Source organism: Palaemon carinicauda, chromosome 1, assembly GCF_036898095.1.
Source record: "Palaemon carinicauda isolate YSFRI2023 chromosome 1, ASM3689809v2, whole genome shotgun sequence".
Lineage (NCBI taxonomy): Eukaryota > Metazoa > Arthropoda > Malacostraca > Decapoda > Palaemonidae > Palaemon > Palaemon carinicauda.
Window position 1 is genome coordinate 11,515,943 of NC_090725.1, and position 27,500 is coordinate 11,543,442.

The 27,500-nt window shown below is 36.5% G+C and overlaps 2 protein-coding genes across 2 annotated transcripts in view; one reads left to right on the forward strand and one right to left on the reverse strand.

The window, feature by feature from the left end:
• The window catches only part of LOC137646936 (uncharacterized), a 52,204-nt gene extending 33,015 nt beyond the window's left edge, over nucleotides 1-19,189 (forward strand). Inside the window, exons 9-16 of the mRNA XM_068380010.1 lie at nucleotides 4,465-4,570; nucleotides 11,339-11,466; nucleotides 13,349-13,541; nucleotides 13,992-14,162; nucleotides 15,044-15,185; nucleotides 16,639-16,860; nucleotides 17,991-18,121; nucleotides 18,948-19,189. Coding sequence (XP_068236111.1) covers nucleotides 4,465-4,570; nucleotides 11,339-11,466; nucleotides 13,349-13,541; nucleotides 13,992-14,162; nucleotides 15,044-15,185; nucleotides 16,639-16,860; nucleotides 17,991-18,121; nucleotides 18,948-19,121 — 1,267 coding nt within the window. The 3' untranslated portion in view covers nucleotides 19,122-19,189. The remainder of the gene's footprint in view (nucleotides 1-4,464; nucleotides 4,571-11,338; nucleotides 11,467-13,348; nucleotides 13,542-13,991; nucleotides 14,163-15,043; nucleotides 15,186-16,638; nucleotides 16,861-17,990; nucleotides 18,122-18,947) is intronic.
• A 4,145-nt stretch (nucleotides 19,190-23,334) lies between these two features.
• LOC137639638 (uncharacterized) overlaps nucleotides 23,335-27,500 on the reverse strand; it is a 15,294-nt gene continuing 11,128 nt past the window's right edge. The window contains exon 4 of the mRNA XM_068372170.1: nucleotides 23,335-24,125. Within this exon, the coding sequence (XP_068228271.1) occupies nucleotides 23,992-24,125 (134 nt within the window). The 3' untranslated portion in view covers nucleotides 23,335-23,991. The remainder of the gene's footprint in view (nucleotides 24,126-27,500) is intronic.

Genomic DNA, 27,500 nt, shown 5'->3' on the forward strand with positions numbered 1-27,500 from the left:
ATTGACAACAAATGTTTCAGTCAACACTGATGGTAAATTACTTCCCTCTACAATACCAGCAAGAAATTTAGTTTAACAACAGTACCAAACTTCAAAACAGTAGTCAAGTATTTTAAAGTACTGCCGCATCACTAAACTTCAGTTTGATACGCTATAAGAATATACAATATAAAACTTAGAACATTTTCTGTGAAACGCCAAATAATTTTTCAATCAGCGAATAGTTTAAAGCGATTAAGTCAATAGTTAGGCCTTCGCCAAATTCTCAGAACATTTTCTGTGAAACGCCAAATAATTTTTCAATCAGCGAATAGTTCAAGGCAATAAAGTTAATTCTAATAGTTAGGCCTTCGCCACGAGGCTCAATATTACATAGTATTCTAGAAGTTTTATTCAGACTGTGCCCAAGTAGCGTTCTTCCTATTCGGGTAGTTAAATCGGTAGAACTTTAAGTTCAAACTTTCCGCAAGCATTTGTGTTGAACAGTGACATTCTATAGTTTATATATGAATAAGTTTTTATGCTACCAGTACTTAAAATATTTCTCTATTATCATACTTTCCTCATTGGACTTTTCCCCCCTTGTTGGAGCCCTTAGGATAATACCATCTTTCTTAACCCACTAGGGTTGTCGCTTAGTTAGTAATAATGACATTTAATAAAGAAGTAGTATCGGCAATAGTATCGGTACGAGTAATGTTTTAAAGTAACTGCCTATTTTGTTCTCGCCTTTTACAAATGCCTTGTTTGAGAGGCCATCAAGCAGATTCCCTTATTACAAATTCTGACCTTTTACTTGAATGAAAATAATTGCCGAATTCAATTTTAAGAGAGCTTCAAACCCTTTATATAACAAAAAAAAAAAAAAAAAAAAAGGGAAAAAAAAGGGGTTACCTTCTCAACATTCATACATATACACGCCATATTTAATCATACAATCACACAAACTTACGAACATACTTCCAGTATTAGCTTAGACTATGTAAATAGGACAACAATGACGTAAAGATATTTATTAGATTATATAATTTAATGATTTATAAACTTGCAAGTACCATAAATTGAAACCGATAGTTTTTATATCTACCAGAGATTGCTTAACAGATTATAATGAACTTTTCACCAAATGAGCCCAAAGAAGTTACGAATTCCTCCCAGAGATGCCTTACAAGATTTTTATCTCGCAAAGTTATAAGTTGAAATAAGTAATGTAACTTATTAAAATCTGTCAAGATAGTAATCTTTTTAATGACATTTCACCATGAGTCAAAAAAGTAGGTAGATCTTTTTAATGACATTTCACCATGAGTCAAAAAAGTAGGTAGAGATAACGATCTTGACTATGCCATTCCACCATAAGAAAATATTCTTAGTTAGAAATTTACCAGTAACCCGAGTTCCTAGAATTTCTAATTATATTTATAATCGATCCAGTGCAAAGCAAGATTTAAAAACTCAAGGACATCTTGGTCCGAATTTAGCAGGATCTCCAGTAGCAAACTTTTGGAATTTATTGATCTTCGCAGGATTTCCAGTAACCATGTTCAATCAAATAATATTCGTTGTGTAGAAGTTTGAGATAAAAACTAAGTCCCTCTAAAATTTCATCTTGAAGTCGCGCCATCCAATCTGAAAAATATCCATTATTAGTAATGGTTCTGGTAAAAGTTATGTATCCCTACATATGAGATCTAAACCCTTCTAATATTAAATAAGAACATTACCAATAAAATTAATGTTTAACAAAGCATACATCAAATATACTTTAAAACTAATGGGAATATAAATATCAAAATGTGGAAAAAGTTTTATATAAAATCACGTTTAAAATTGAATATTAGATTTATGATCAACAGGTTTTCAAGTAAACTGCAGAACCTAAATAAAGTACAAAAAGTTTAAAATACTCACCAAAACTTAAAACTAAGGTAAAAGCAAGCCTCCCTATAGCGCACAGTAGACCTTCAATTTAAGGTCTACCGTGCGCTATAGGGAACGTCCTCCCACAATTGGGGGCGCAGCCCCCAACCGGGGAGGACTGGCTTGCTTAGGGGAATTGAAAAGAAGAAATATAAACTAATGCTCACCTTTTAGTGCAGACTGAAAAATACTTCACCAGATTCCAGCGTTGTCAATCAAGTCAATCTGTGTTTAGCTTCCAATCCAATTTATAAGTTTGAAAAGCATCCTGCTTTTATAATTAGGGTTGTAGCTTAGCAATTAATAGCGATAGGTTATCCGGGGATCAAAGACTTCTTTCCTGAAAGTATAAATAGACAGAGTTGAAACATGGAAATAAAATAAGAAATTGAAGTATAGAGAAAAATAACAACTGGCATGTTAAGACATGGATATTTGAAACACATTCAAAGTACAGAAACAAATTCATATATCTACAGGCCTCAAGTAACACAAAATATCAAATTATTATAAATAACCTCACACAAGTGAAAGTATACTTAACGCAATTGTTTACTTACCAGCAACACAAATCTTCAAGTCTTCTTGTACACAGCTTACCGCCAAACACCCAACTATTCGAAGTACCGGTAAGGAAGCCTGAGAAAGCTTCGCTTATGGCAAGCCAAGGACTCTAAACAGAGGAAGGCAGGAATGACAACTACGTAACTGTAACTCATTTGGTGATTTTGGTTCATTTCTTAAAAGACAACCTTACGGCAGGGGAGAATAAGAGCTATTATTGCAAAAAACATCGAGTTCTTTCATTTAACTAATATGCGTTCGCTTTACCGATAGAGAATTATTATTATTATTATTATTATTATTATTATTATTATTATTATTATTATTATTATTACTAGCTAAGCTACAACCCTAGTTGGAAAAGTAAGATGCTATAAACCCAGGGGGCCCCAACAGGGAAAATAGCCCAGTGAGGAAAGGAAACAAGGAAAAGAAATATATAATAAGAACAATGACATTTAAAACAAATATTTCCTATATAAACTATGAAAACTTTAACAAAACAAGAGGATGAGAAACGAGACAGATTAGTGGGCTCGAGTGTACCCTCAAGCAAGAGAACTCTAACCCAAGAGAGTGGAAGACCATGGTACAGAGGCTATGCCACTACCCAAGACTAGTGAACAATGGTTTGAATTTGGAGTGTCCTTCTCCTAGGAGAGCTGCTTACCATAGCTAAAGAGTCTCTTCTACCCTTACCAGGAGGAAAGTGGCTGATTCCAACCCCGTTGAGATTATTCTTGTTTATTGCTCATAATAAACTATTAAAATATTCTTTAACAAAGGGCTATTTATGATATTAACACTAACACACGACACTTTCTTGCTTTCAGGCACAAATAGTTTGTTTTCAAACTAACACGACTAGAGAATAAAGACACAAGTGGAAATTCGTTTTATGGAAACGGCTATGCATAACAGTCAAGACAAAACGAAACTTAAACTACTTGTCCATTGAAAGGAATAAAAAGTTCAGTTTGACTCTATTATACATATTTATGACAGTATCAAGTTTGAAATTGGAATGGTTTTGACACTAATGATCGTGATAATCATAAATTTACTTTCAAATGTTGAATCACAGCAAGACCGTCGTAGGAAAACTTATAAAACGCTCCCTGCAATATGAAGGAATTGACTTCCTTACTGTGTTTAAAACGATCAACAATTTAACATCATTGTGTAGAATTTAAAAAAGCACAAGTTTTAATTTTTCAGAATTTATAAAATCTTATGAAATATGATTTTTTTTCCATTGAATTTTTTGATAGAACGGTTTTTAAAAAGATCTACATCATTGTGTAAAAGTTAAAAAAGCACAGGTTTTAATTTCTCAGAATTTATAAAATCTTATGAAATATGATTTTCCTTATTGAATTTTCAGTAGAGTTTGTTGTTAGTTACAACTTCCAATAGAGTTTGAATACAAGATTTTTTTAGCAATTTACGTCAGTTTAAAGTAGCCTAACCTAACCTAACCTAAACTAACCTATCAATTGTTAATGTTAGATGCAAATTTAACAAGCAAAGTTTGTGGTTAGTTACAACTTGCAATAAAGGTTGAATTCAAGATTTGTTTAGCAACTTACGTCAGTTTAAAGTAGCCTAACCTAGCCTAACCTAACCTAACATATCAACGGTTAATGTTAGATGTAAATTTAACAAACAAAGTTTGCAGTTAGTTGCAACTTGCAATAAAGGTTGAATTCAAGATTTGTTTAGCAACTTACGTCAGTTTAAAGTAGCCTAACCTATCCTAACCTAGCCTAACCTATCCTAACCTAGCCTAACCTATCCTAACCTAATCTAACCTAACCTAACATATCAATGATTGACATTAGATGCAAATTTAACAAGCATCTGAGGAACTGTTTCAGCCTAAGACTGATGACAGTTTTTTCTTTACAAGGAAGAAACGTAGATCCTAAGAAGAGATAAGCTCATCACATGAACCTTAACTGTTAATTACCCTTCTAACAGGACCAACTACCTGCATTGGCTATGGCAGAACAAGTACGTAGCTGCTAAAAACGTGTCTCAAATAGTGGACACGATGCTGCACACCTGTGGTGGAACTGGTTACAAGGTAAGTTTTTTATCATTAGGGTTGTAAGGTAAGCTTTCCTTCTTAGGTTTACAAGGTAAGTTTTTCTCCTTAAGGTTAAGGTAAGCTTTTCTTCTTAGGGTTACAAGGTAAGCTTTTCTTCTTAAGGTTTAGGTAATCTTTTCTCCTTAGGGTTAAGGTAGTCTTTCCTCCTTAGGGTTACAAGGTAAGTTTTTCTCCTTAAGGTTAAGGTAAGCTTATCTCCTTAGGGTTACAAGGTAAACTTTTCTCCTTAAGGTTAAGGTAAGCTTTTCTCCTTAGGGTACAAGGTCAGTTTTTTTTCCGTAGGGTTAAGGTAAGCTTTTTTTCCCTAGGGTTACAAGGTAAGCTTTTCTCCTTAAGGTTAAGGTAATCTTTTCAAAATCCTTAGGGTTACAAGGTAAGCTTTTTCCTTATGGGTACAAGCTAAGCTTTTCTCCTTAAGGTTAAAGTAAGACTTTTTTCTCTAGGGTTACAAGGTAAGCTTTTCTCCTCAGGGTTACAAGGTAAGCTTTTCTCCTCAGGGTTACAAGGTAAGTTTTTCTCCTAAAGGTTAAGGTAAGTTTTTCTCCGTAGGGTTACTAGGTGAGCTTTTCTCCTAAAGGTTAAGGTAAGCTTTTCTCCTTAGGGTTACAAGGTGAGCTTTTCTCCTTAAGGTTAAGGTAAGCTTTTCTCTTTAGGGTTACAAGGTAGACTTTCCTCCTCATCAGTATATTCTTATGGCAAATTTCTGTCTTTTGAAACTTCATTGACAAGTACATTAATAAAACGATTTTTCTAATCAATTTAGATATTTTGAAGAAAGTGCATACTAATATAGAAAAAAATAGATTACCATGACCTGACCTAAACATTTGTGACGCCAGATAACAATACAAAAGCCAATTAAACAGGCCACCAGATTTTTTCTCAAAATATCTCTAATCTTTTATTATAAATTAATAAATTAAATCTTTTAATTAGCAGTAATTAATCAGGAAAAATCTATCAGTTTATGATTTGTAAAAGCTGGTAGTCGGAACCAGTGTAGTTTAGATATATCAATATTATTATTAATGGCTAAGCTACAACCCTAGTTGGTAAAGTAGAACGCTATAAGCCCAAGGGCTCCAACAGGGAAAAAATAGCCCAGTGAGAAAAGGAAACAAGGTGAAGAAGAATTATTTGGTAATCTTGGTGTTGTCATGTGTATGAGGCCAGAGGAGAATCTGTAAAGAATAGGCCAGACTTTTCGGTGTATGTGGAAAATGAACCGTAACCAGAGAGAAGGATCCAATGTAGTTCTGTAAGGCCAGTCAAAGTTTCCAATAACTCTCTTGCGGTAATATCTCAATGGGTGGCTGGTGCCCTAGCCAACCTACTACCTAAAAATATGTAAAGAATAGGCCAGACTATTCGGTGTAGCCTATGTGTAGGCAAAAGGAAAATGAACCGTAACCAGAGAGAAGGATCCAATGTAGTACTGTCTGGCCAGTCAAAGTTTTCAATAACTCTCTTGTATCTCAACGGGGGGCTGGTGCCCTGGCCAACCTACTACCTAAAAATATGTAAAGAATAGGCCAGACTATTCGGGTATGTGTAGGCCACAGGAAAATGAACCGTAACCAGAGAGGAGGATCCAATGTAGTACTGTATGGCCAGTCAAAGTTTCTAATAACTCTCTTGTGGTAGTATCTCAATGGGTGGCTGGTGCACTGGCCAACCTACTACCTAAAAATATGTAAAGAATATGCCAGATTATTCGGTGTATGTGTAGGCAAAAGGAAATTGAACCGTAACCAGAGAGAAGGATCCAATGTAGTTCTGTAAGGCCAGTCAAAGTTTTCAATAACTCTCTTGCTGTAGTATCTCAATGGGTGGCTGGTGCCCTGGCCAACCTACTACCTAAAAATATGTAAAGAATAGGCCAGACTATTCGATGTATGTGTAGGCAAAAGGAAAATGTACCGTAACCAGAGAGAAGGATCCAATGTAGTACTGTAAGGCCAGTCAAAGTTTCTAATAACTCTCTTGCTGTAGTATCTCAATAGGTGGCTGGTGCCCTGGCCAACTTACTACCTAAGAATATGGCCAAACTATTCGATGTATATGTAGGCAAAAGGAAAAAAAGATCCAATGTAGTACTGTCTGACCAGTCAAAGTTTCCACTAACACTCTCTTGTATCTCAACGGGTGGCTGGTGCCCTGGCCAACCTAGTATTTACTGAATTGTAATGCTTATATTATATTAAACAATTTGCTAGAATGTATTTTAGATTACTCGATAATTGATTATCCTACGAGGTAATACATATCATACGTAATACGTATCTCCCTATTAAGTAAGACGTATCATCCTTAGAAGTAATACGTATCACCCTATGAAGTAAAGCTGATGTCAGTAAGTGACCTCAAAACCCAATAACTGTTGACTAAATGAAGCGCTTTCATCCAGAGATCTAAGAAACAATACGAATGAGGCGAACAAAGCTGGTCTTTTTTCCTCTTACTAAACGCAATTTCTGATGACGTCACACACGAATCAAAGAGAAATGAGGACGCCATGTTTGATGACGTCATGTTTGATGACGTCATTACGTGACATTATGCTTCCTACGCAAAGCAGCATCTGTTATTTGCTGGTGTCGTTCGTTGCTGTTCTCAAAATAATTTATATTGATTGTTCATTACTTCTTTAGTTGTGTATGTATTTCCTTGCTTCCTTTCCTCACTGGGCTATTTTTCCTTGCTAGAGCCCCCGGGCTTATCGCGTCCTGCTTTTCCAACTATGGTTGTAGTTTAGTAAGTAATAATAATAATAATAATAATAATAATAATAATAATCAAATTAACATGCTATCCTTTCTAATGTAATTCATATAATTACTATTAACAATAGCAATTTTGACTTTTAGATATAATCTAACTTTAAGGCAGATCATTGCAATTGACAGATTGAGTAAATAAACCTACCAATCAATGAAGAAACTACGAGTAAAGAAGGTCTTATTCATGTTGTGACATCCCTCCAGCTTCCCTATAATCTTCTTTGCCTCTACTTTTTCCCATTTTTATATTGGGCTTCGGTTTCTACTTAACCTTCTCTATATTCCTCTATCCTGTACATCTTGTTGTCAGCCTTCTCTATCTTCCTCTATCCTGTACATCTTGTTGTCAGCCTTCTCTATCTTCCTCTATCCTGTACATCTTGTTGTCAGCCTTCTCTATCTTCCTCTGTCCTGTGCATCTAGTTGTCAGCATTCTCTATCTTCCTCTGTCCTGTATATCTTGTTGTCAGTTTTCTCCATCTTCCTCTGTCCTGCACATCTTGTTGTCAAGCTTCTACATCCTCCTCTGTCCTACACATCTTATTGTCAGCCTTCCCCTATCTTCCTCTGTCATGTACATCTTGTTGTCGGCCTTCCCCATCTTTCTCTGTCCTATACATCTTATTGTCAGCCTTCCCCTATCTTCCTCTGTCATGTACATCTTGTTGTCGGCCTTCCCCATCTTTCTCTGTCCTACACATCTTATTGTCAGCCTTCCCCTATCTTCCTCTGTCATGTACATCTTGTTGTCGGCCTTCCCCATCTTTCTCTGTCCTATACATCTTGCTGTTAGCATTCCCCATCTTCCTCTGTCCTGTACATCTTGTTGTTAGCATTCACCATCTTCTTCTGTCCTATACATCTTGTTGTCAGCCTTATCCATCTTCCTCTGCCCAATACATCTTTTTGTCAGCCTTCCCTATCTTCCTCTGCCCTGTACATCTTGTTGTCAGCCTTCACCATCTTCCTCTGTCCTATTCATCTTGTTGTCAGCCTTATCCATCTTCCTCTGCCCAATACATCTTGTTGTCAGCCTTCACCATCTTCCTCTGTCCTGTACATCTTGTTGTCAGCCTTCACCATCTTCCTCTGTCCTATTCATCTTGTTGTCAGCCTTATCCATCTTCCTCTGCCCAATACATCTTGTTGTCAGCCTTCACCATCTTCCTCTGTCCTGTACATCTTGTTGTCAGCCTTCACCATCTTCCTCTGTCCTGTACATCTTGTTGTCAGCCTTCACCATCTTCCTCTGTCCTATTCATCTTGTTGTCAGCCTTATCCATCTTCCTCTGCCCAATACATCTTGTTGTCAGCCTTCACCATCTTCCTCTGTCCTGTACATCTTGTTGTCAGCCTTCACCATCTTCCTCTGTCCTATTCATCTTGTTGTCAGCCTTATCCATCTTCCTCTGCCCAATACATCTTGTTGTCAGCCTTCACCATCTTCCTCTGTCCTGTACATCTTGTTGTCAGCCTTCACCATCTTCCTCTGTCCTGTACATCTTGTTGTCAGCCTTCACCATCTTCCTCTGTCCTGTACATCTTGTTGTCAGCCTTCACCATCTTCCTCTGTCCTGTACATCTTGTTGTCAGCCTTCACCATCTTCCTCTGTCCTGTACATCTTGTTGTCAGCCTTCACCATCTTCCTCTGTCCTATTCATCTTGTTGTCAGCCTTATCCATCTTCCTCTGTCCTGTACATCTTGTTGTCAGCCTTCACCATCTTCCTCTGTCCTATTCATCTTGTTGTCAGCCTTATCCATCTTCCTCTGCCCAATACATCTTGTTGTCAGCCTTCACCATCTTCCTCTGTCCTGTACATCTTGTTGTCAGCCTTCACCATCTTCCTCTGTCCTGTACATCTTGTTGTCAGCCTTCACCATCTTCCTCTGTCCTATTCATCTTGTTGTCAGCCTTATCCATCTTCCTCTGCCCAATACATCTTGTTGTCAGCCTTCACCATCTTCCTCTGTCCTATTCATCTTGTTGTCAGCCTTATCCATCTTCCTCTGCCCAATACATCTTGTTGTCAGCCTTCACCATCTTCCTCTGTCCTATTCATCTTGTTGTCAGCCTTCACCATCTTCCTCTGTCCTGTACATCTTGTTGTCAGCCTTCACCATCTTCCTCTGTCCTATTCATCTTGTTGTCAGCCTTATCCATCTTCCTCTGTCCTGTACATCTTGTTGTCAGCCTTCACCATCTTCCTCTGTCCTGTACATCTTGTTGTCAGCCTTCACCATCTTCCTCTGTCCTATTCATCTTGTTGTCAGCCTTATCCATCTTCCTCTGTCCTGTACATCTTGTTGTCAGCCTTCACCATCTTCCTCTGTCCTGTACATCTTGTTGTCAGCCTTCACCATCTTCCTCTGTCCTATTCATCTTGTTGTCAGCCTTATCCATCTTCCTCTGTCCTGTACATCTTGTTGTCAGCCTTCACCATCTTCCTCTGTCCTGTACATCTTGTTGTCAGCCTTCACCATCTTCCTCTGTCCTATTCATCTTGTTGTCAGCCTTATCCATCTTCCTCTGTCCTGTACATCTTGTTGTCAGCCTTCACCATCTTCCTCTGTCCTATTCATCTTGTTGTCAGCCTTATCCATCTTCCTCTGCCCAATACATCTTGTTGTCAGCCTTCACCATCTTCCTCTGTCCTGTACATCTTGTTGTCAGCCTTCACCATCTTCCTCTGTCCTGTACATCTTGTTGTCAGCCTTCACCATCTTCCTCTGTCCTATTCATCTTGTTGTCAGCCTTATCCATCTTCCTCTGCCCAATACATCTTGTTGTCAGCCTTCACCATCTTCCTCTGTCCTATTCATCTTGTTGTCAGCCTTATCCATCTTCCTCTGCCCAATACATCTTGTTGTCAGCCTTCACCATCTTCCTCTGTCCTATTCATCTTGTTGTCAGCCTTCACCATCTTCCTCTGTCCTGTACATCTTGTTGTCAGCCTTCACCATCTTCCTCTGTCCTATTCATCTTGTTGTCAGCCTTATCCATCTTCCTCTGTCCTGTACATCTTGTTGTCAGCCTTCACCATCTTCCTCTGTCCTATTCATCTTGTTGTCAGCCTTATCCATCTTCCTCTGCCCAATACATCTTGTTGTCAGCCTTCACCATCTTCCTCTGTCCTGTACATCTTGTTGTCAGCCTTCACCATCTTCCTCTGTCCTATTCATCTTGTTGTCAGCCTTATCCATCTTCCTCTGCCCAATACATCTTGTTGTCAGCCTTCACCATCTTCCTCTGTCCTATTCATTTTGTTGTCAGCCTTATCCATCTTCCTCTGTCCTGTACATCTTGTTGTCAGCCTTCACCATCTTCCTCTGTCCTGTACATCTTGTTGTCAGCCTTCACCATCTTCCTCTGTCCTATTCATCTTGTTGTCAGCCTTATCCATCTTCCTCTGTCCTGTACATCTTGTTGTCAGCCTTCACCATCTTCCTCTGTCCTATTCATCTTGTTGTCAGCCTTATCCATCTTCCTCTGCCCAATACATCTTGTTGTCAGCCTTCACCATCTTCCTCTGTCCTATTCATCTTGTTGTCAGCCTTATCCATCTTCCTCTGCCCAATACATCTTGTTGTCAGCCTTCACCATCTTCCTCTGTCCTATTCATCTTGTTGTCAGCCTTATCCATCTTCCTCTGCCCAATACATCTTGTTGTCAGCCTTCACCATCTTCCTCTGTCCTATTCATTTTGTTGTCAGCCTTATCCATCTTCCTCTGCCCAATACATCTTTTTGTCAGCCTTCCCTATCTTCCTCTGCCCTGTACATCTTGTTCTCTGAGACTCATTTCCTTCATGTCATTCAATAATTCAGCCTTTCCACCTGAACTTTAGCCTTCCCCTCTCTCCACCCTATAAGAAACTAGCTTTAGAAGAACGAACTATCAAAGAAGGATGCCAGAAAACCTCAAATCAATCAATCAATAACTTAAACGTCCTTATCCTTTTCAGCTCGAACTCGGAATAGAGCGCCTCCTTCGCGATGGCAAGGCAGGATGGGTCATGGGTCCCTCCAACGAGGTCCTGCGACAGTTTGTGGGGAAGACGTGCCTCATGGGGATGGAAGTCCTCGACTATTGGTTAGTGACTTTTTTTATTTGTAAAGGGTTTCTTTTATTTTCTCTAATTCTGTTTAAAATATCCTATCTTTTACAGCAGTTTGAATTGTTCTTTAGTAGAATTTAGTTATACACAGCTAGTTAGTCTAAGATTTCTTTTTATCTAGGGTCCTTTATTTATTCTTCCTTCAGGTTTTCGGAGCTACTGATTAAGTGTCTCGAATCCCAGCTTTTTTTTTTTTTTTTTTATCCTAACCCCATTGATATTCATTTGATACGTAAATTAGTTCAGTTACGATGCTTTTAGCGAAGAACTGAAACAGCATTTGTTTCTATAAGTAGATTCTCACTGTTTAATTTGTTCAATATATCTGTTCAACGGCTTTGAACTTTTGAATCTACTGTGGGTACTAAATGGCCTCTCAGGTCCCAGCTCTGAACAACCTCTGAGCTTTCGTACCTAGGTGCTAAATGGCCTCTCAGGTCCCAGCTCTGAACAACCTCTGAGCTTTCGTACCTAGGTGCTAAATGGCCTCTTAGGTCCCAGCTCTGAACAACCTCTGAGCTTTCGTACCTAGGTGCTAAATGGCCTCTCAGGTCCCAGCTCTGAACAACCTCTGAACTTTCGTACTTAGGTGCTAAATGGCCTCTCAGGTCCCAGCTCTGAACAACCTCTGAGCTTTTGTACCTAGGTGCTAAATGGCCTCTCAGGTCCCAGCTCTTAACCTCTGAACTTTTGTACCTAGGTGCTAAATGGCTTCTCAGGTCCCAGCTCTGAACAACCTCTGAGCTTTCGTACCTAGGTGCTAAATGGCCTCTCAGGTCCCAGCTCTTAACAACCTCTGAGCTTTCGTACCTAGGGGCTAAATGGCCTCTCAGGTCCCAGCTCTGAACAACCCCTGAGCCTTCGTACGTAGGGGCTAAATGGCCTCTCAGGTCCCAGCTCTGAACAACCTCTGAGCTTTTGTACCTAGGTGCTAAATGGCCTCTCAGGTCCCAGCTCTGAACAACCTCTGAGCTTTTGTACCTAGGTGCTAAGTGGCCTCTCAGGTCCCAGCTCTTAACAACCTCTGGTACCTAGGTGCTAAATGGCCTCTCAGGTTCCAGCTCTGAACAACCTCTGAACTTTCGTACCTAGGTGCTAAATGGCCTCTCAGGTCCCAGCTCTTAACAATCTCTGAGCTTTCGTACCTAGGTGGTAAATGGCCTTTCTGGTCCCATCTCTTAACAACATATGAGTTTTTGTACCTAGGTGCTACATGGCCTCTCAGGTCCCAGCTCTGAACAACCTCTGAACATTCGTACCTAGGGGTTAAATGGCCCCTCAGGTCCCAGCTCTTAACAACCTCTGAGCTTTTGTACCTAGGTGCTAAATGGCCTCTCAGGTCCCAGCTCTGAACAACCTCTGAGCTTTCGTACCTAGGTGCTAAATGGCCTCTCAGGTCCCAGCTCTGAACAACCTCTGAGCTTTCGTACCTAGGTGCTAAATGGCCTCTCAGGTCCCAGCTCTGAACAACCTCTGAGCTTTCGTACCTAGGTGCTAAATGGCCTCTCAGGTCCCAGCTCTGAACAACCTCTGAACTTTCGTACCTAGGTGCTAAATGGCCTCTCAGGTCCCAGCTCTGAACAACCTCTGAACTTTCGTACCTAGGTGCTAAATGACCTCTCAGGTCCCAGCTCTGAACAACCTCTGAACTTTTGTACCTATGTGCTAAATGGCCTCTCAGGTTCCAGCTCTGAACAACCTCTGAACTTTTGTACCTATGTGCTAAATGACCTTTTTTGTCTCAAGACTGAACGTTGTGCCTAAACATCTTTCTTTTCCATACATCAATTCTCATATGAAAAATAGGTTCAGTGTTTATATCATACCTGAAATTCAGCTAGATTTCTTTTTCTTCAGGGAGCAGGTTCCCAACAAACGCGCCATCCACCACGAAATGAAGAAGATGACCTTACAGGAGAGGAAGGAGTTGGCCCTGAATCTCCTGAAGGATGTCGAGACGGAGGAGAAGGGAGAGGAGGCAAAACATCCCTTCCAGGACACTGACTTCGAAAACCCCTTCAACACATGTCCCCCAGCAGTGAATAACCAGGTAGGATCTTCTGGAAGGATATTTGCTTTATGAGGTGAAAGGTCCTAGAAGCACACTCACTTTTTCAGGTAGGAGTTCCAGGTAGGAAGTCTTGGAGAGATAATAAATTTTCCAGGTAGGAGTAGCTCTTAGAAGTATATTCACTTTTCCAGGTAGGAAGTTTTGGAAGGTTAATATTTCTTTTTTTCCAGGTAGGAATTTCTAGAAGTACTGTATATTCATTCCCTTTTCCGGATAGGAAGTCTTTGAAATAAGAATTTATTAACATAATGTCGTTGTGATGTTTAGCATTAAGCTGGAGATATATAGTCTATATATCTGTTTCTATCTTCTATGATACATTTACTAAATCGGATACTTTTATTTTGATAAAGAATTTATTAAATTGATGTCATTGGGCATTCAGCCAATCATCAACCACATATAAATCTATTTTCCTTTTTAACTCAGGTCATCAAAACAGCGGATGGGGTCAGCCACGGACCAGCGCTGCGACCTGATTCTTGGATTCCACTCGTCCTGAGGTCACACACTCCCGTCAGCGACAAAATGGCCTCCTTCGTCTTTGACCTGCCCAAACCTACAGATCACACAGGCTGTTTCCCCGGCCAGTACATTGTGGTATGTAGGATATGTTCATCTATAGATTTCTCTGTATGTAGGTCGTGTAGGTCATGTAGATAAAAAATGACTTTATAGATATATCTGCTGTAGAATACAGATGATTACGAAGGGTAATTATATAATATGAAAAAGGATAATTATCCTAACAATGAGCATCATTATCACCGAACCTCATTATCATCCTTCAGGTGAAAATGAACATAAAGAAAGATAATTAAAATATAAAAAATGAATCGTTTATAGCTATATCTGCTGTAGAATAAAGATGATTACGAAGGATAATTATATCATATGAAAAAGGATAAATATCCTAATAATGAGCATCATTATCACCGAACCTCATTATCATCCTTCAGGTGAAAATTAACATAGAGAAAGATAATTAAAATATAAAAAATGAATTCTTTATAGATATATCTGCTGTAGAATAAAGATGATTAGGAAGGATAATTATATAACATGAAAAAGGATAATTATCCTAATTATGGCAGTCATTATCCCCGAACCTCATTATCCTCATTATCATCCTGCAGGTGAAAATGAACATAAAGAAAGATAATTAAAATATAAAAAATGAATCGTTTATAGCTATATCTACTGCAGAATACAGATGATTAGGAAGGATAATTATATATTATGAAAAGGGATAATTATCCTAGTAATGAGGATCATTGTCACCCAACCTCATTATCATCCTGCAGGTGAAAATGAACATAGAGAAAGATAATTAAAATATAAAAAATGAATCCTTTATAGCTATATCTGCTGCAGAATAAAGATGATTAGGAAGGATAATTATATAACATGAAAAAGGATAATCACCCCAATAATGAGCATCATTATCACCGAACCTCATCATCCTCATTATCATCCTACAGGTGAAAGTGAACATAAAAGGAAAGGACCAAACTCGCTACTTTTCGCCCGTTTCGCGGCCGGATGATTTCGGTAAGATCGAACTGGTGTTGCGGTTCGAGACCCAGGGATTGATCTCACAGCACTTCAAAGCGCTCAAGCCAGGTAAGTAACAACAACAACAATAACAATAATAACAATAACAACAACAACAACAACAACAACAATAATAACAACAATAACAATGATAATGACAATAACGATGTGGTAACGTCTCTGACTGTTGAACGCCAGATTGGGGTTCGAGTCCAGCTTAGATTCGTTAGTTTCTTTGGTCGCTTCAACCTCACCATCCTTGTGATTATATATATGTATATATATAAATATATATATATATATATATATATATATATATATATATATATATATATATATATATATATATATATATATATACAATATATGCATATAAATTTCGATTTAAGTATATATATATATATATATATATATATATATATTATGCATATATATGTATAGATATATGCAATATATATACATATGAATCTAAATTTATGTGTATATATATGTATATATATATTGATTAAAATTATTATATACTTATTCTGCTGTAATATGAATAAAAATAATAACCTTGAAGCTTTAATAAAATTCCAAAAAATACTATAAAACGAAGACATGGCTTAGGCAATATAATGAAGTATATCTTAAACACGCAATATATTATCATTACGATGTGATTTTACAATTATTAACTACATTATTTTCATCGTTTAATAATTACCTACAAATGTATATCAATTTATCTAATTTATTAATTCATCTGTTTAGTAATTTTGATTCTTATTTTTTTATTTTTTTTTTTATTTTTACTGGTGACAAAGTCGGCACATTACAATCTTCGTTTAATAATTATTCATATATGTATATTAATTTATCTAATTTGTTCTTTTATCTATAAAGTAATATTAATTTTTTTTTAATTTTTTTTACACGTACAGGTGACAAAGTCAAAACATTAAATTCTTCGTTTAATAATTATATACATATATACATATATATATATATACAGTATATATATATATATATATATATATATATATATATATATATATATATATATATATATATAAATACATGTATATATATATATATATACATATCTATCTATCTATATATATATATATATATATATATATATATATATATATATATGTATATATGTATATATATATATATATATATATATATATATATATATATATATATATATATACATAGATATATATGTATATATATATATATATATATATATATATATATATATATATATATCAATTCGTCTAAGTTATTCTTTTATCTATTTAATAATATTAATTCTTATCATTAATATATATATATATATATATATATATATATATATATATATATATATATATATATATACATATATATATATATATATATATATATATATATATATATATATATATATATATATATATATATATATATATATATCAATTCGTCTAAGTTATTCTTTTATCTATTCAATAGTATTAATTCTCATTATTATCATTATTTTCTTTTACACGTACAGGCGACAAAATCGACTTTCAAGGACCATCCGGAGGCTTCGAGTACGAGCCCAACAAACTCCACCATCTAACACTCCTGGCTTCTGGGGGAGGTATAACTCCAGGCATGCAGCTTATAAGATACATCATGAATAATCCTAATGACAGGACCAAGATCAAACTCATCTACTTCTCTGAGAACTACACTGAGATCCTTTATCGGGATGAGCTGGATAATTACGCTGGTAAATAAATAAACAAGGACGTTGTGTGTGTGTGTGTGTGTGTGTATGTGTGTGTATGTCAAAATGCTGTCTAAATACTTAGGTTTCTTAGCTACAATCCGCTGGTTCGGCAATTTGTGGGAGAGTGTGGTTTCCGAGTGTACCTCTCGCGGTACTCCTTCTCAGTAGAGTATGACTGGCCCTCTCTTGCCCTGAGCGTGACAAGATACATATATACTGTATATGTATATATATATATATATATATATATATATATATATATATATATATATATACATATACATATATATATACATGAATATGTATGTATATATATGTATGTATATACATATATATATGCAGTACATATATATATATATATATATATATATATATATACATGAATATATGTGTATATATATGTATGTATATACATGCATATATGCATGTATATATATAGATACATATATATATATATATATATATATATATATATATATATATATATACAGTATGTATATATATATATATATATATATATATATACATGCATATATGCATATATATATATATATATATATATATATATATATATATACATATTAGTACTTTCCTGTTATTGCCCCACCACTAATTTCCGATTCAACCCCAATACTACTTTTTAGGTCAAGTTAGGTTAGGTTAGGTTATGATTTTATCCACCTACAGATTAACCTAACCTAACCTAACCTAACCTAAAAACATAGAATTAGTGGTTGGCCAATAACAGTAAAGTACCTATATATATATATATATATATATATATATATATATATATATATATATATATATATATATATATATATATATATATATATATATATATTTATAAATCCAGACACTTGCTCTTTATCATATTGGAGAAATTCTTATTGAAAAAAAATAATAAAAAGTACTAGAGTTGTACAGCAATACGTGAAAATATATTGACAAACTCAAAGATAATTATTAAGTATTAATGTATTAATGTAATATAATAAAATATGATATTAATGTAATATAATATTAATGTAATATAATATAATGTATCAATGTAATATGAAGTATTAATATATTAAGTATTAAGTTTTAATGTCACTGTTACCAACCTCATCTTACGTCCTCCTTTTCAGCCAAAGATTCCAGACTCGACCTCGTGTACACTTTGGCCGAAACTCCCGAGAAGTGGGAAGGGGAAGAGGGCTTTATCGACACCGAGATGATTGACAAGCACGTCACGAAACCTAATGGATATAAGCATAAGGTTTGTTGACGTCTTTCTTCTTCTTCTGAAATTTTTTTCTTAGGAAATTTTCTTCTTCTTTTGTAATTTTCTTCCTTTGAAATTCTCAATTTCTTCCTCTGAAATCATCTTCTACTTTTGTAATTTTCTTCATCTTCTTCTTCTTCTTCTGAAATTTTCTTCTTTTTGTGAAATTTTCTTCTTCTTTTGTAATTTTCTTCTTTTGTAATTTTCTTCTTCTTCTTTTTCTTCTTCTTCTTCTTCTGAAATTCTCAATTTCTTCCTCTGAAATCATCTTCTTTTGTAATTTTTTTTTCATCTTCTTCATCTTATGTAATTTTCTTCTTCTTCTGAAATTATCCATTTCTTCCTCTGAAATTTTCTATTTCTTCTTCTTATGAAATTTTCTTCTACTGAAATTATATAATTATATAATTATATAATTATATAATTATATAATTATAAATTATATAATTATATAATTATATAATTATATAATTATATAATCATATAATTATACAATTATATAACTATATAATTATATAATTATATAATTAACAGTAAAATCACTCATCTAATTTAATTGCATTTTACTTTGTGAGCTTCATTGTTTTATTTTTTATCTATCTATATATCTGTTATTATTATTATTATTATTATTATTATTATTATTATTATTATCATAACCCTCAGCTCTAAGTCGAAAAATATAATAGGCCTATTAAAAGCATGGTAACTCCGACAGTAAAAAAAAAAAAAAAAAAAAAAAAAAAAATTTAATAAAGGCAAAGTCTGTCTATTTACCCCGACTTAAAGAACCCCATATTGACGGACGTCCCTTTGACAGATTGTGATGTGCGGAGGTCCTACTATGAGCATCGCCTGTCTGTATTCGCTCAAGTCCCTAGGATTCCCTTCGGAGTACGTCTACATCTACGGGCAGTTTGGAACGGAGCAAGTGAGGACTGTCTACGGGAGGAACGTGCCTCTGTCTGGCCATAGGTGTGACAACGTCGTTTAAAAGGGGAAGACAGAGAAAGAGAGAGAGAGAGAGAGAGAGAGAGAGAGAGAGAGAGAGAGAGAGAGAGAGAGAGAGAGAGAGAGAGAGAGAGAGGAGAGAGATATTTTTGTGGGATCTGGAATTTCATCGAAATGAAAATAATCTTTATTGAGAGAGAGAGAGAGAGAGAGAGAGGAGAGAGAGAGAGAGAGAGAGAGAGAGAGAGAGAGAGAGAGAGAGATTTATGGGATCTGGAATTTCATCGAAATGAAAATAATCTTTATTGAGAGAGAGAGAGAGAGAGAGAGAGAGAGAGAGAGAGAGAGAGAGGAGAGAGGAGAGAGAGAAGAGAGAGAGAGAGAGAGAGATTTTTGTGGGATCTGAAATTTCATCGAATTAAAAAGTAATCTTTATTGAGAGAGAGAGAGAGAGAGAGAGAGAGAGAGAGAGGAGAGAGAGAGAGAGAGAGAGAGGGAGAGAGAGAGAGAGAGAGAGAGAGAGATTTTTGTGGGGTCTGAAATTTCATCGAATTAAAAGTAATCTTTATTGAGAGAGAGAGAGAGAGAGAGAGAGAGAGAGAGAGAGAGAGGAGAGAGAGAGAGAGAGAGATTTGTGGGATCTGAAATTTCATCGAATTAAAAGTAATCTTTATTGAGAGAGAGAGAGAGAGAGAGAGAGAGAGAGAGAGAGAGAGAGAGAGAGAGAGAGAGAGAGAGAATCAACGTGTTCTATGAACTATTATTGCAACTGCATATCTGTTAGGGAAGAGGAGAGAGAGAGAGAGAGAGAGGAGAGAGAGAGGAGAGAGAGGAGAGAGAGAGAGAGAGAGAGAGAGATAAGTCTCATCAACTTAAAAGTAATATTTTTTCTTGCTAGGTAAAAATATACAGTTAGTATTTCTCCAACGTTGTAAATATATACAAAAAATCCATTGTAATTATTGTAAGTGAGAAATTCCATTTGTTTTTTATCAAACAGGATATGTTTAATTGTCTGAGTCTTGTTATGATGTCCATTAAAAGAAAATAATTGTCTACATAACATTGGCTTTGAAGTAATAATTCTTTTGCCAACAAATTCTTTTAAAAAAATATAAAAATTAGACATTCCAACTTGAACAGATCTTTAGAAAAATGCTTTGTAATCTCTACTATATTATTACAATTCTTATAGCATTTTTTAAAATTATGTTGAGTGGAGAAGTATTGAATTAAAGGTAGAGACGACTGGTGTAGGAGGAGATGATGATGATGATGATGTAATGCTCTTCAACAATTGAAAGAAATGAACAGTTTAAAGTAAATAGCAACAAAGATTCGATTATTTTATTGTTTGGAAAATGAAAATTTACTTTTTGAAATGTTGAAGTACATTGTTCCAAGTTAATCATTTAATAAATGTTATCTATAGATTTTTTTTATTTATTTATCCTCATATTTGGATACTTTATTTCAATTTTCTCTTAACTGTGTGCGAAAAAATTGACATCATGGATCAGGCTCATGGCGATTGGCCAGCAAGCAATGACATCAAGGATCAGGCTTATGGTGATTGGTCAGGGAGCGATGACATCATGGATCAGGTTCATGGTGATTGGTCAGGGAGTGATGACATCATGGATCAGGCTCATGGTGATTGGTCAGGGACAATGACATCATGGATCAGGTTCATGGTGATTGGTCAGGGACAATGACATCATGGATCAGGTTCATGGTGATTGGTCAGGGAGCGATGACATCATGGATCAGGCTCATGGTGATTAGTCAGTGACAATGACATCATGGATCACGTTCATGGTGATTGGGCAGGGAGCAATGACATTATGGATTAGGCTCATGGTGTTGGTCAGGGACCAATGACATCATGGATCAGGCTCATGGTGATTAGTCAGGGAGCAATGACATCATAGATCAGGTTCATGGCGATTGGCTAGGGAACAATGACATCATGGATCAGGCTCATGGTGATTGGCCAGCGAGAAATGACATTATGGATCAGGCTCATGGTGATTGGGCAGGGAGCAATGACATCATGGATCAAGCCCATAGTGATTGGTCAGTGAGTAATGACGTCATGGATCAGGCTCATGGTGATTGGTCAGGGACTAATGAAATCATGGATCAGGCTCATGGTGATTGGTCAGGGACTAATGACGTCATGGATCAGGCTCATGGTGATTGGTCAGGGACTAATGACATCATGGATCAGGCTCATGATGATTGGCCAGCGAGAAATGACATTATGGACCAGGCTTATGGTGATTGGGCAGGGAACGATGACATCATGGATCAAGCCCATTGTGATTGGTCAGTGAGTAATGACGTCATGGATCATGCTCATGGTGATTAGTCAGGGACAATAACATCATGGATCAGGCTCATGGTGATTGGTCAGGGACCAATGACATCATGGATCAGGCTCATGGTGATTAGTCAGGGACAATGACATCATGGATCAGGTTCATGGTGATTGGTCAGGGACCAATGACATCATGGATCAGGTTCATGGTGATTGGTTAGGGAGTAATGACGTCATGAATCCGGCTCATGGTGATTGGTCAGGGAACAATGACATGAAGGATGAGGCTCACGTCTCCATTCTAACATAGGATACATTTAAAGTATGAGGTACCTCAAATCCCCTTTTAAAGTCAGTCCTAGCAGGAACATATACAATACGTTATTTAGTCTTCAGCTACGCAAAACAGGTAATGATATATCAAAGTACATATTTAACATTTTAATAGCAAGAATTATCAATTAATAAATAAGGGGAGGAAAAAATACACATATTCTCTGAATAATATTTATTATCAATTTTTTGCTTGGTCATTTCAAGTCCTCTGAGATACATCTCAATGTATAGTTTTTAAACTTACAGGGATTTCTCGTATTATTAAAGCGATATGCTGTATTATCTAAGATCTAATTTAGAAATATTTATTTCATTATAAATGATGGCATTCTGATAGCGTAACCTTGCCTTTATTTTTATATGGTGGCAATTCTGAATTTTACTGAATATTTTAGAATTTATATTTACTAAAATATTAAACAGCATCTGAGTAGGATTTTGAGGAAGAAATTAAACTAGAAAATTCCCTAAAACTATTTCATTATCTATAAGTTTTAGATGTTTTTGTCTGAAAAAAAGTGAGTTAAATGAAACATAAAATAAAATACTTTTCAAATGTGTAATACCTTGGCAGTTAGATAAGAGAGAGAGAGAGAGAGAGAGAGAGAGAGAGAGAGAGAGAGAGAGAGAGAGAGAGAGAGAGAGAGAGAGAGAGAGTTTAAAGACTTTTGGTAGGGAAAAGGGTCAATATAAAAGAGAGAGAGAGAGAGAGAGAGAGAGAGGAGAGAGAGAGAGAGAGAGAGAGAGAGAGAGAGAGTTTAAAGACTTTTGGTAGGGAAAAGGGTCAATATAAAGGAGGGAGAGAGAGAGAGAGAGAGAGAGAGGAGAGAGAGAGAGAGAGAGAGAGAGAGAGAGAGAGTTTAAAGACTTTTGGTAGGGAAAAGGGTTAATATAAAGGAGAGGGAGAGAGAGAGAGAGAGACATTTTCTCGAAACGATAGATAGGTAACCAGATAGACAGATGTTTATAATAGATAGATAGATAGATAGAGAATGGTCTATTTTATAGTAGTAAAGCACATGCTTATAAGAACATAAATGCTATTCAGCTTAAATTTCACATAGTATTACTTTGAATTCTAAGAAATAAATCTTGCAATTGGCCTTAAATTTCACAAGGTATTACTTTGAATGGCCTTTAACTTCAGTAAGTATTACTTTGAATTCTAAAGAAGTAAGAAAGTAAATAAGAAGATTATCTTGCAATTGGCCTTCAACTTCAGTCAGTATTACTTTAAATTCTAATGAAGTAAGAATAGTAAGTAAGAAGGTTATCTTGCAATTGGCCTTAAACTTCACAAAGTATTACTTTAAATTCTAATGAAGTAAGTAAGAAGGTTATCTTGCAATTGGCCTTCAACTTCAGTAAATATTACTTTAAATTCTAATAAAGTAAGTAAGAAGGTTATCTTGCAATTGGCCTTCAACTTCAGTAAATATTACTTTAAATTCTAATGAAGTAAGTAAGAAGGTTATCTTGCAATTGGCCTTCAACTTCAGTAAATATTACTTTAAATTCTAATGAAGTAAGTAAGAAGGTTATCTTGCAATTGGCTTCAACTTCAGTAAATATTACTTTAAATTCTAATGAAGTAAGTAAGAAGGTTATCTTGCAATTGGCCTTCAACTTCAGTAAATATTACTTTAAATTCTAATGAAGTAAGTAAGAAGGTTATCTTGCAATTGGCCTTCAACTTCAGTAAATATTACTTTAAATTCTAATGAAGTAAGTAAGAAGGTTATCTTGCAATTGGCCTTCAACTTCAGTAAATATTACTTTAAATTCTAATGAAGTAAGTAAGAAGGTTATCTTGCAATTGGCCTTCAACTTCAGTAAATATTACTTTAAATTCTAATGAAGTAAGTAAGAAGGTTATCTTGCAATTGGCCTTCAACTTCAGTAAGTATCACCTTGAATTCTAATGAAGTAAGAAAGTAAGTAAGATTATCTTGCAATTGGCCTTCAACTTCAGTAAGTATTATTTTAAATTCTAATGAAGTAAGAAAGTAAGTAAGAAGATTATCTTGCAATTGGCCTTCAACTTCAGTAAGTATCACCTTGAATTCTAATGAAGTAAGAAAGTAAGTAAGTATTATTATCTTACATTATCGTTCACAAAACAAAACAAAAACTGAAATAAACCATTTCACTGCCGAGATCAACTCCTGACCATTTCGTATCAAATCCTAACGAATTTAAAACACTCCTGGAAATACATATTATACGTAGAAGAAGACTGGGCGTTGAACCGGATCTCCTACGGGGCTCCTCTTCCCCAGGGGCGTCCACATCCCGGAGGTGAAGATGGAGTGGAACCTCCTGTAGGGGGACTTTGCTGGGGCTGGTCGGAGACTAGGGCTTCGTAATGCGCCTCGTTGCCTTGTAAGTCACCTGAAGGAGGAGAGGGGTGGGGGGAGAATAGTAATGGAAGAATTGCATAGTTGGTATTTATCTTTCCAGTTTTATATTGGTCATCATATGATAATAATAATAATAATAATAATAATAATAATAATAATAATTTACACTTGTCCTTATGGCCTTCCCATCTCGAAAATAAGAAAAGATTTCCACAATGCTTTGTCTATACAACGACTCAAAAAAACTTTTCATACGACGTTCAGTCTGTACAACGACCCAAAAAAACTTTTTAGAGCTTTCCTTGAAAAGCCCAAAAAATCATACTTTGCATTAACTCTAACATTTCAACTGTATATATTATAGATAATCCAAGTTATGAAGATATTTCAACCGCAAAGTGTATTCAATCTGGTTAAAACCTGACTTTACTAATGCTGGCGAACGAATCAGTTGCCCGACTCGTGAGTCTCTTGTTTAATGTTTACATTTGCGCCGCCCGTGTCGAGTTTGAAGTTCTCCCGAACTTCATATGTTTTTTTAAAGTTTATTGGCTATTCTAGGAATTGTTAATCCTCTAGACGATGTTGAGTAGTGATAGTGAGTGTGTTGATGATCCTCGACCCTCCACATCGAGTGGCAGTAGTCTAAATACTGTGGTTTTCGATCGTAAAACAACGCGTGCTCGAAGTGCTGAGAGTCAACACTAGATGGTGTAGATTTGCGTTTTCTTTAAGTTCCAATTCCAAGTCTGATATTGACGATAGCGACGTCGATCTAGATTTCAACTCGTCTCGTGAAAGTGCTGAGGCCAGTGATAATAATTCTGCAATGTGTTATGAACGAGAACACCGAAATTGGCTGCTCTAGTAGGTAGTATGTTGGCCAAGGCATCAGCCACCCGTTGAGATACATACGCTAAAGAGTTATTGGATCCTCTGACTCCCCAGATAGTACTACATTGGATCCCTCTCTCTGGTTACGGCTCATTTTCCTTTTGCCTACTCACGCACACATGCGCGTACACACACACACATGCCTAATATTACGGGCTGCCCAACGGCAAGAGCCCATGTCTTACACAAGGTAAGGCAATCTGTACAGACAATGCCTAATAATCAGTCTATTCGTTACACATTGTCCTTTTTCCCCATACACATGACAACATTAGAATAACCGAAAAATTCTTCCTCACTGAAGTGGTTAACTACTGCACTGTGATTGTTAAGTGGCTACTTTCCACTTGGTAAGGGTAGAAGAGACTCTTTAGCTACGGTAAGCAGCTATTCTAGGAGAAGGACACTCCAAAATCAAACCATTGTTCTCTAGTCTTGGGTAGTACCATGGCCGTATCAGGGTTTTTCCTTGTTTTGGGGTAGGGTTCTCTTGCTTGAGGGTGCACTCGGGCACACTATTCTGTTTCTTTTTTCCCTTTCCTTGCGGGACTATTTTCCCTATTGAGGCCGTCGTGCTTAGAGCATTCTGCTTTGCTAATTAGGGTTGTAGCTTAGCTAGTGATAATGATAATATAATATTAATAACACTGAGTGTTGGGGCTATTGAGACCCCAAAGTGACCCCAGAAAATGATCGATAAAATGGTAGATCTGTCAAGAATTCAGGGTTAAGTTATTCAAGTTAAATTGGGCCTCAGTCTAAAGATGCCTCGAGATGGACTCAAAGGAAAAAGTTTAGAATATTCCTGATGCATATTGGGCCCTTGGTGATCGTAATAAGCAAAAGACATTATATATTTGTGGCTGTATTAGTGAGGAGTCATTTTAAAAGAAAGTAGGCCTATACTAAGAACGAGAAAAACCAACACTTATTGAAGACAGTGTTCTCTGTGATGCATTGTGGTGTAGCTTACAAAGTTTTTAGGAAAGGGTTTGCGGCAGTGTATGGTATCAGGAGGGATAGAGAGGGTGGTGGATATTGCCAAGAAGAAGAAGAAAAAGAAGAGAAGAAGAAGAAGAGGAAGATGAAGAGGAAGAAGAAGAAGAAGAAGGCCTCTTCGACTGGCACTCATTAAGTTGATCGGCGTCATTGTAAATTTCCACCAGCTCTGAGTATCTGTATTGCCTCTGTAACGGCTCTTCATCACTTCGCGGCTGAACGTAAAGTGTGACCACTCTTCTTTTGCATGCTGTTTTATTATTATTAATATTACTCCTGGTTTTTGCATGTTAGTTGCAAATTTTATTTAATCATTTTATTAATATTAATATTATTTTCTTTTTACTGTCCCTATAATGTATGCAATAAGGGTCAACAGTACCGTACTTTTTATCAACTTTAGTATTGTTGTTCATCTGTCTGGCGATCAATCATCCCATTGTTCATGTGTCATACGGTTAATCATACCATCAATCATGTGTCGTGCGGTTAATCATGCCATCAATCATGTGTCATTCGGTTAATCATGCCATCAATCATGTGTCATGCAATCAATCATCCCATCGTTCATGTGTCACGCAATCAATCATGCCATCAATCATGTGTCATGCGGTTAATCATACCATCAATCATGTCATGTGTCATGCGATCAATCATGCCATCAATCATGTGTCATGTGGTTAATCATGCCATCAATCATGTGTCATGCGATCAATCATGCCATCAATCATGTGTCACGCGGTTAATCCTGCCATCAATCATGTGTCATGTGGTTAATCATGCCATCAATCATGTGCCATGTGATTAATCATGCCATCAATCATGTGTCATGTGGTTAATCATGCCATCAATCATGTGTCATGTGGTTAATCATGCCATCAATCATGTGTCATGCGATTAATCATGCCATCAATCATGTGTCACGCGGTTAATCATGCCATCAATCTTGTGTCATGCGATTAATCATGCCATCAATCTTGTGTCATGGGATTAATCATGCCATCAATCTTGTGTCATGCGATTAATCATGCCATCAATCATGTGTCACGCGGTTAATCATGCCATCAGTCATGTGTCACGCGGTTAATCATGCCATCAATCATGTGTCACGCGGTTAATCATGCCATCAGTCATGTGTCACGCGGTTAATCATGCCATCAATCATGTGTCACGCGGTTAATCATGCCATCAATCATGTGTCACGCGGTTAATCATGCCATCAGTCATGTGTCACGCGGTTAATCATGCCATCAATCATGTGTCACGCGGTTAATCATGCCATCAATCATGTGTCACGCGGTTAATCATGCCATCAGTCATGTGTCACGCGGTTAATCATGCCATCAATCATGTGTCACGCGGTTAATCATGCCATCAATCATGTGTCACGCGGTTAATCATGCCATCAGTCATGTGTCATGCGGTTAATCATGCCATCAGTCATGTGTCACGCGATCAATCATGCCATCAATCATGTGTCACGCGATCAATCATGCCATCAATCATGTGTCAC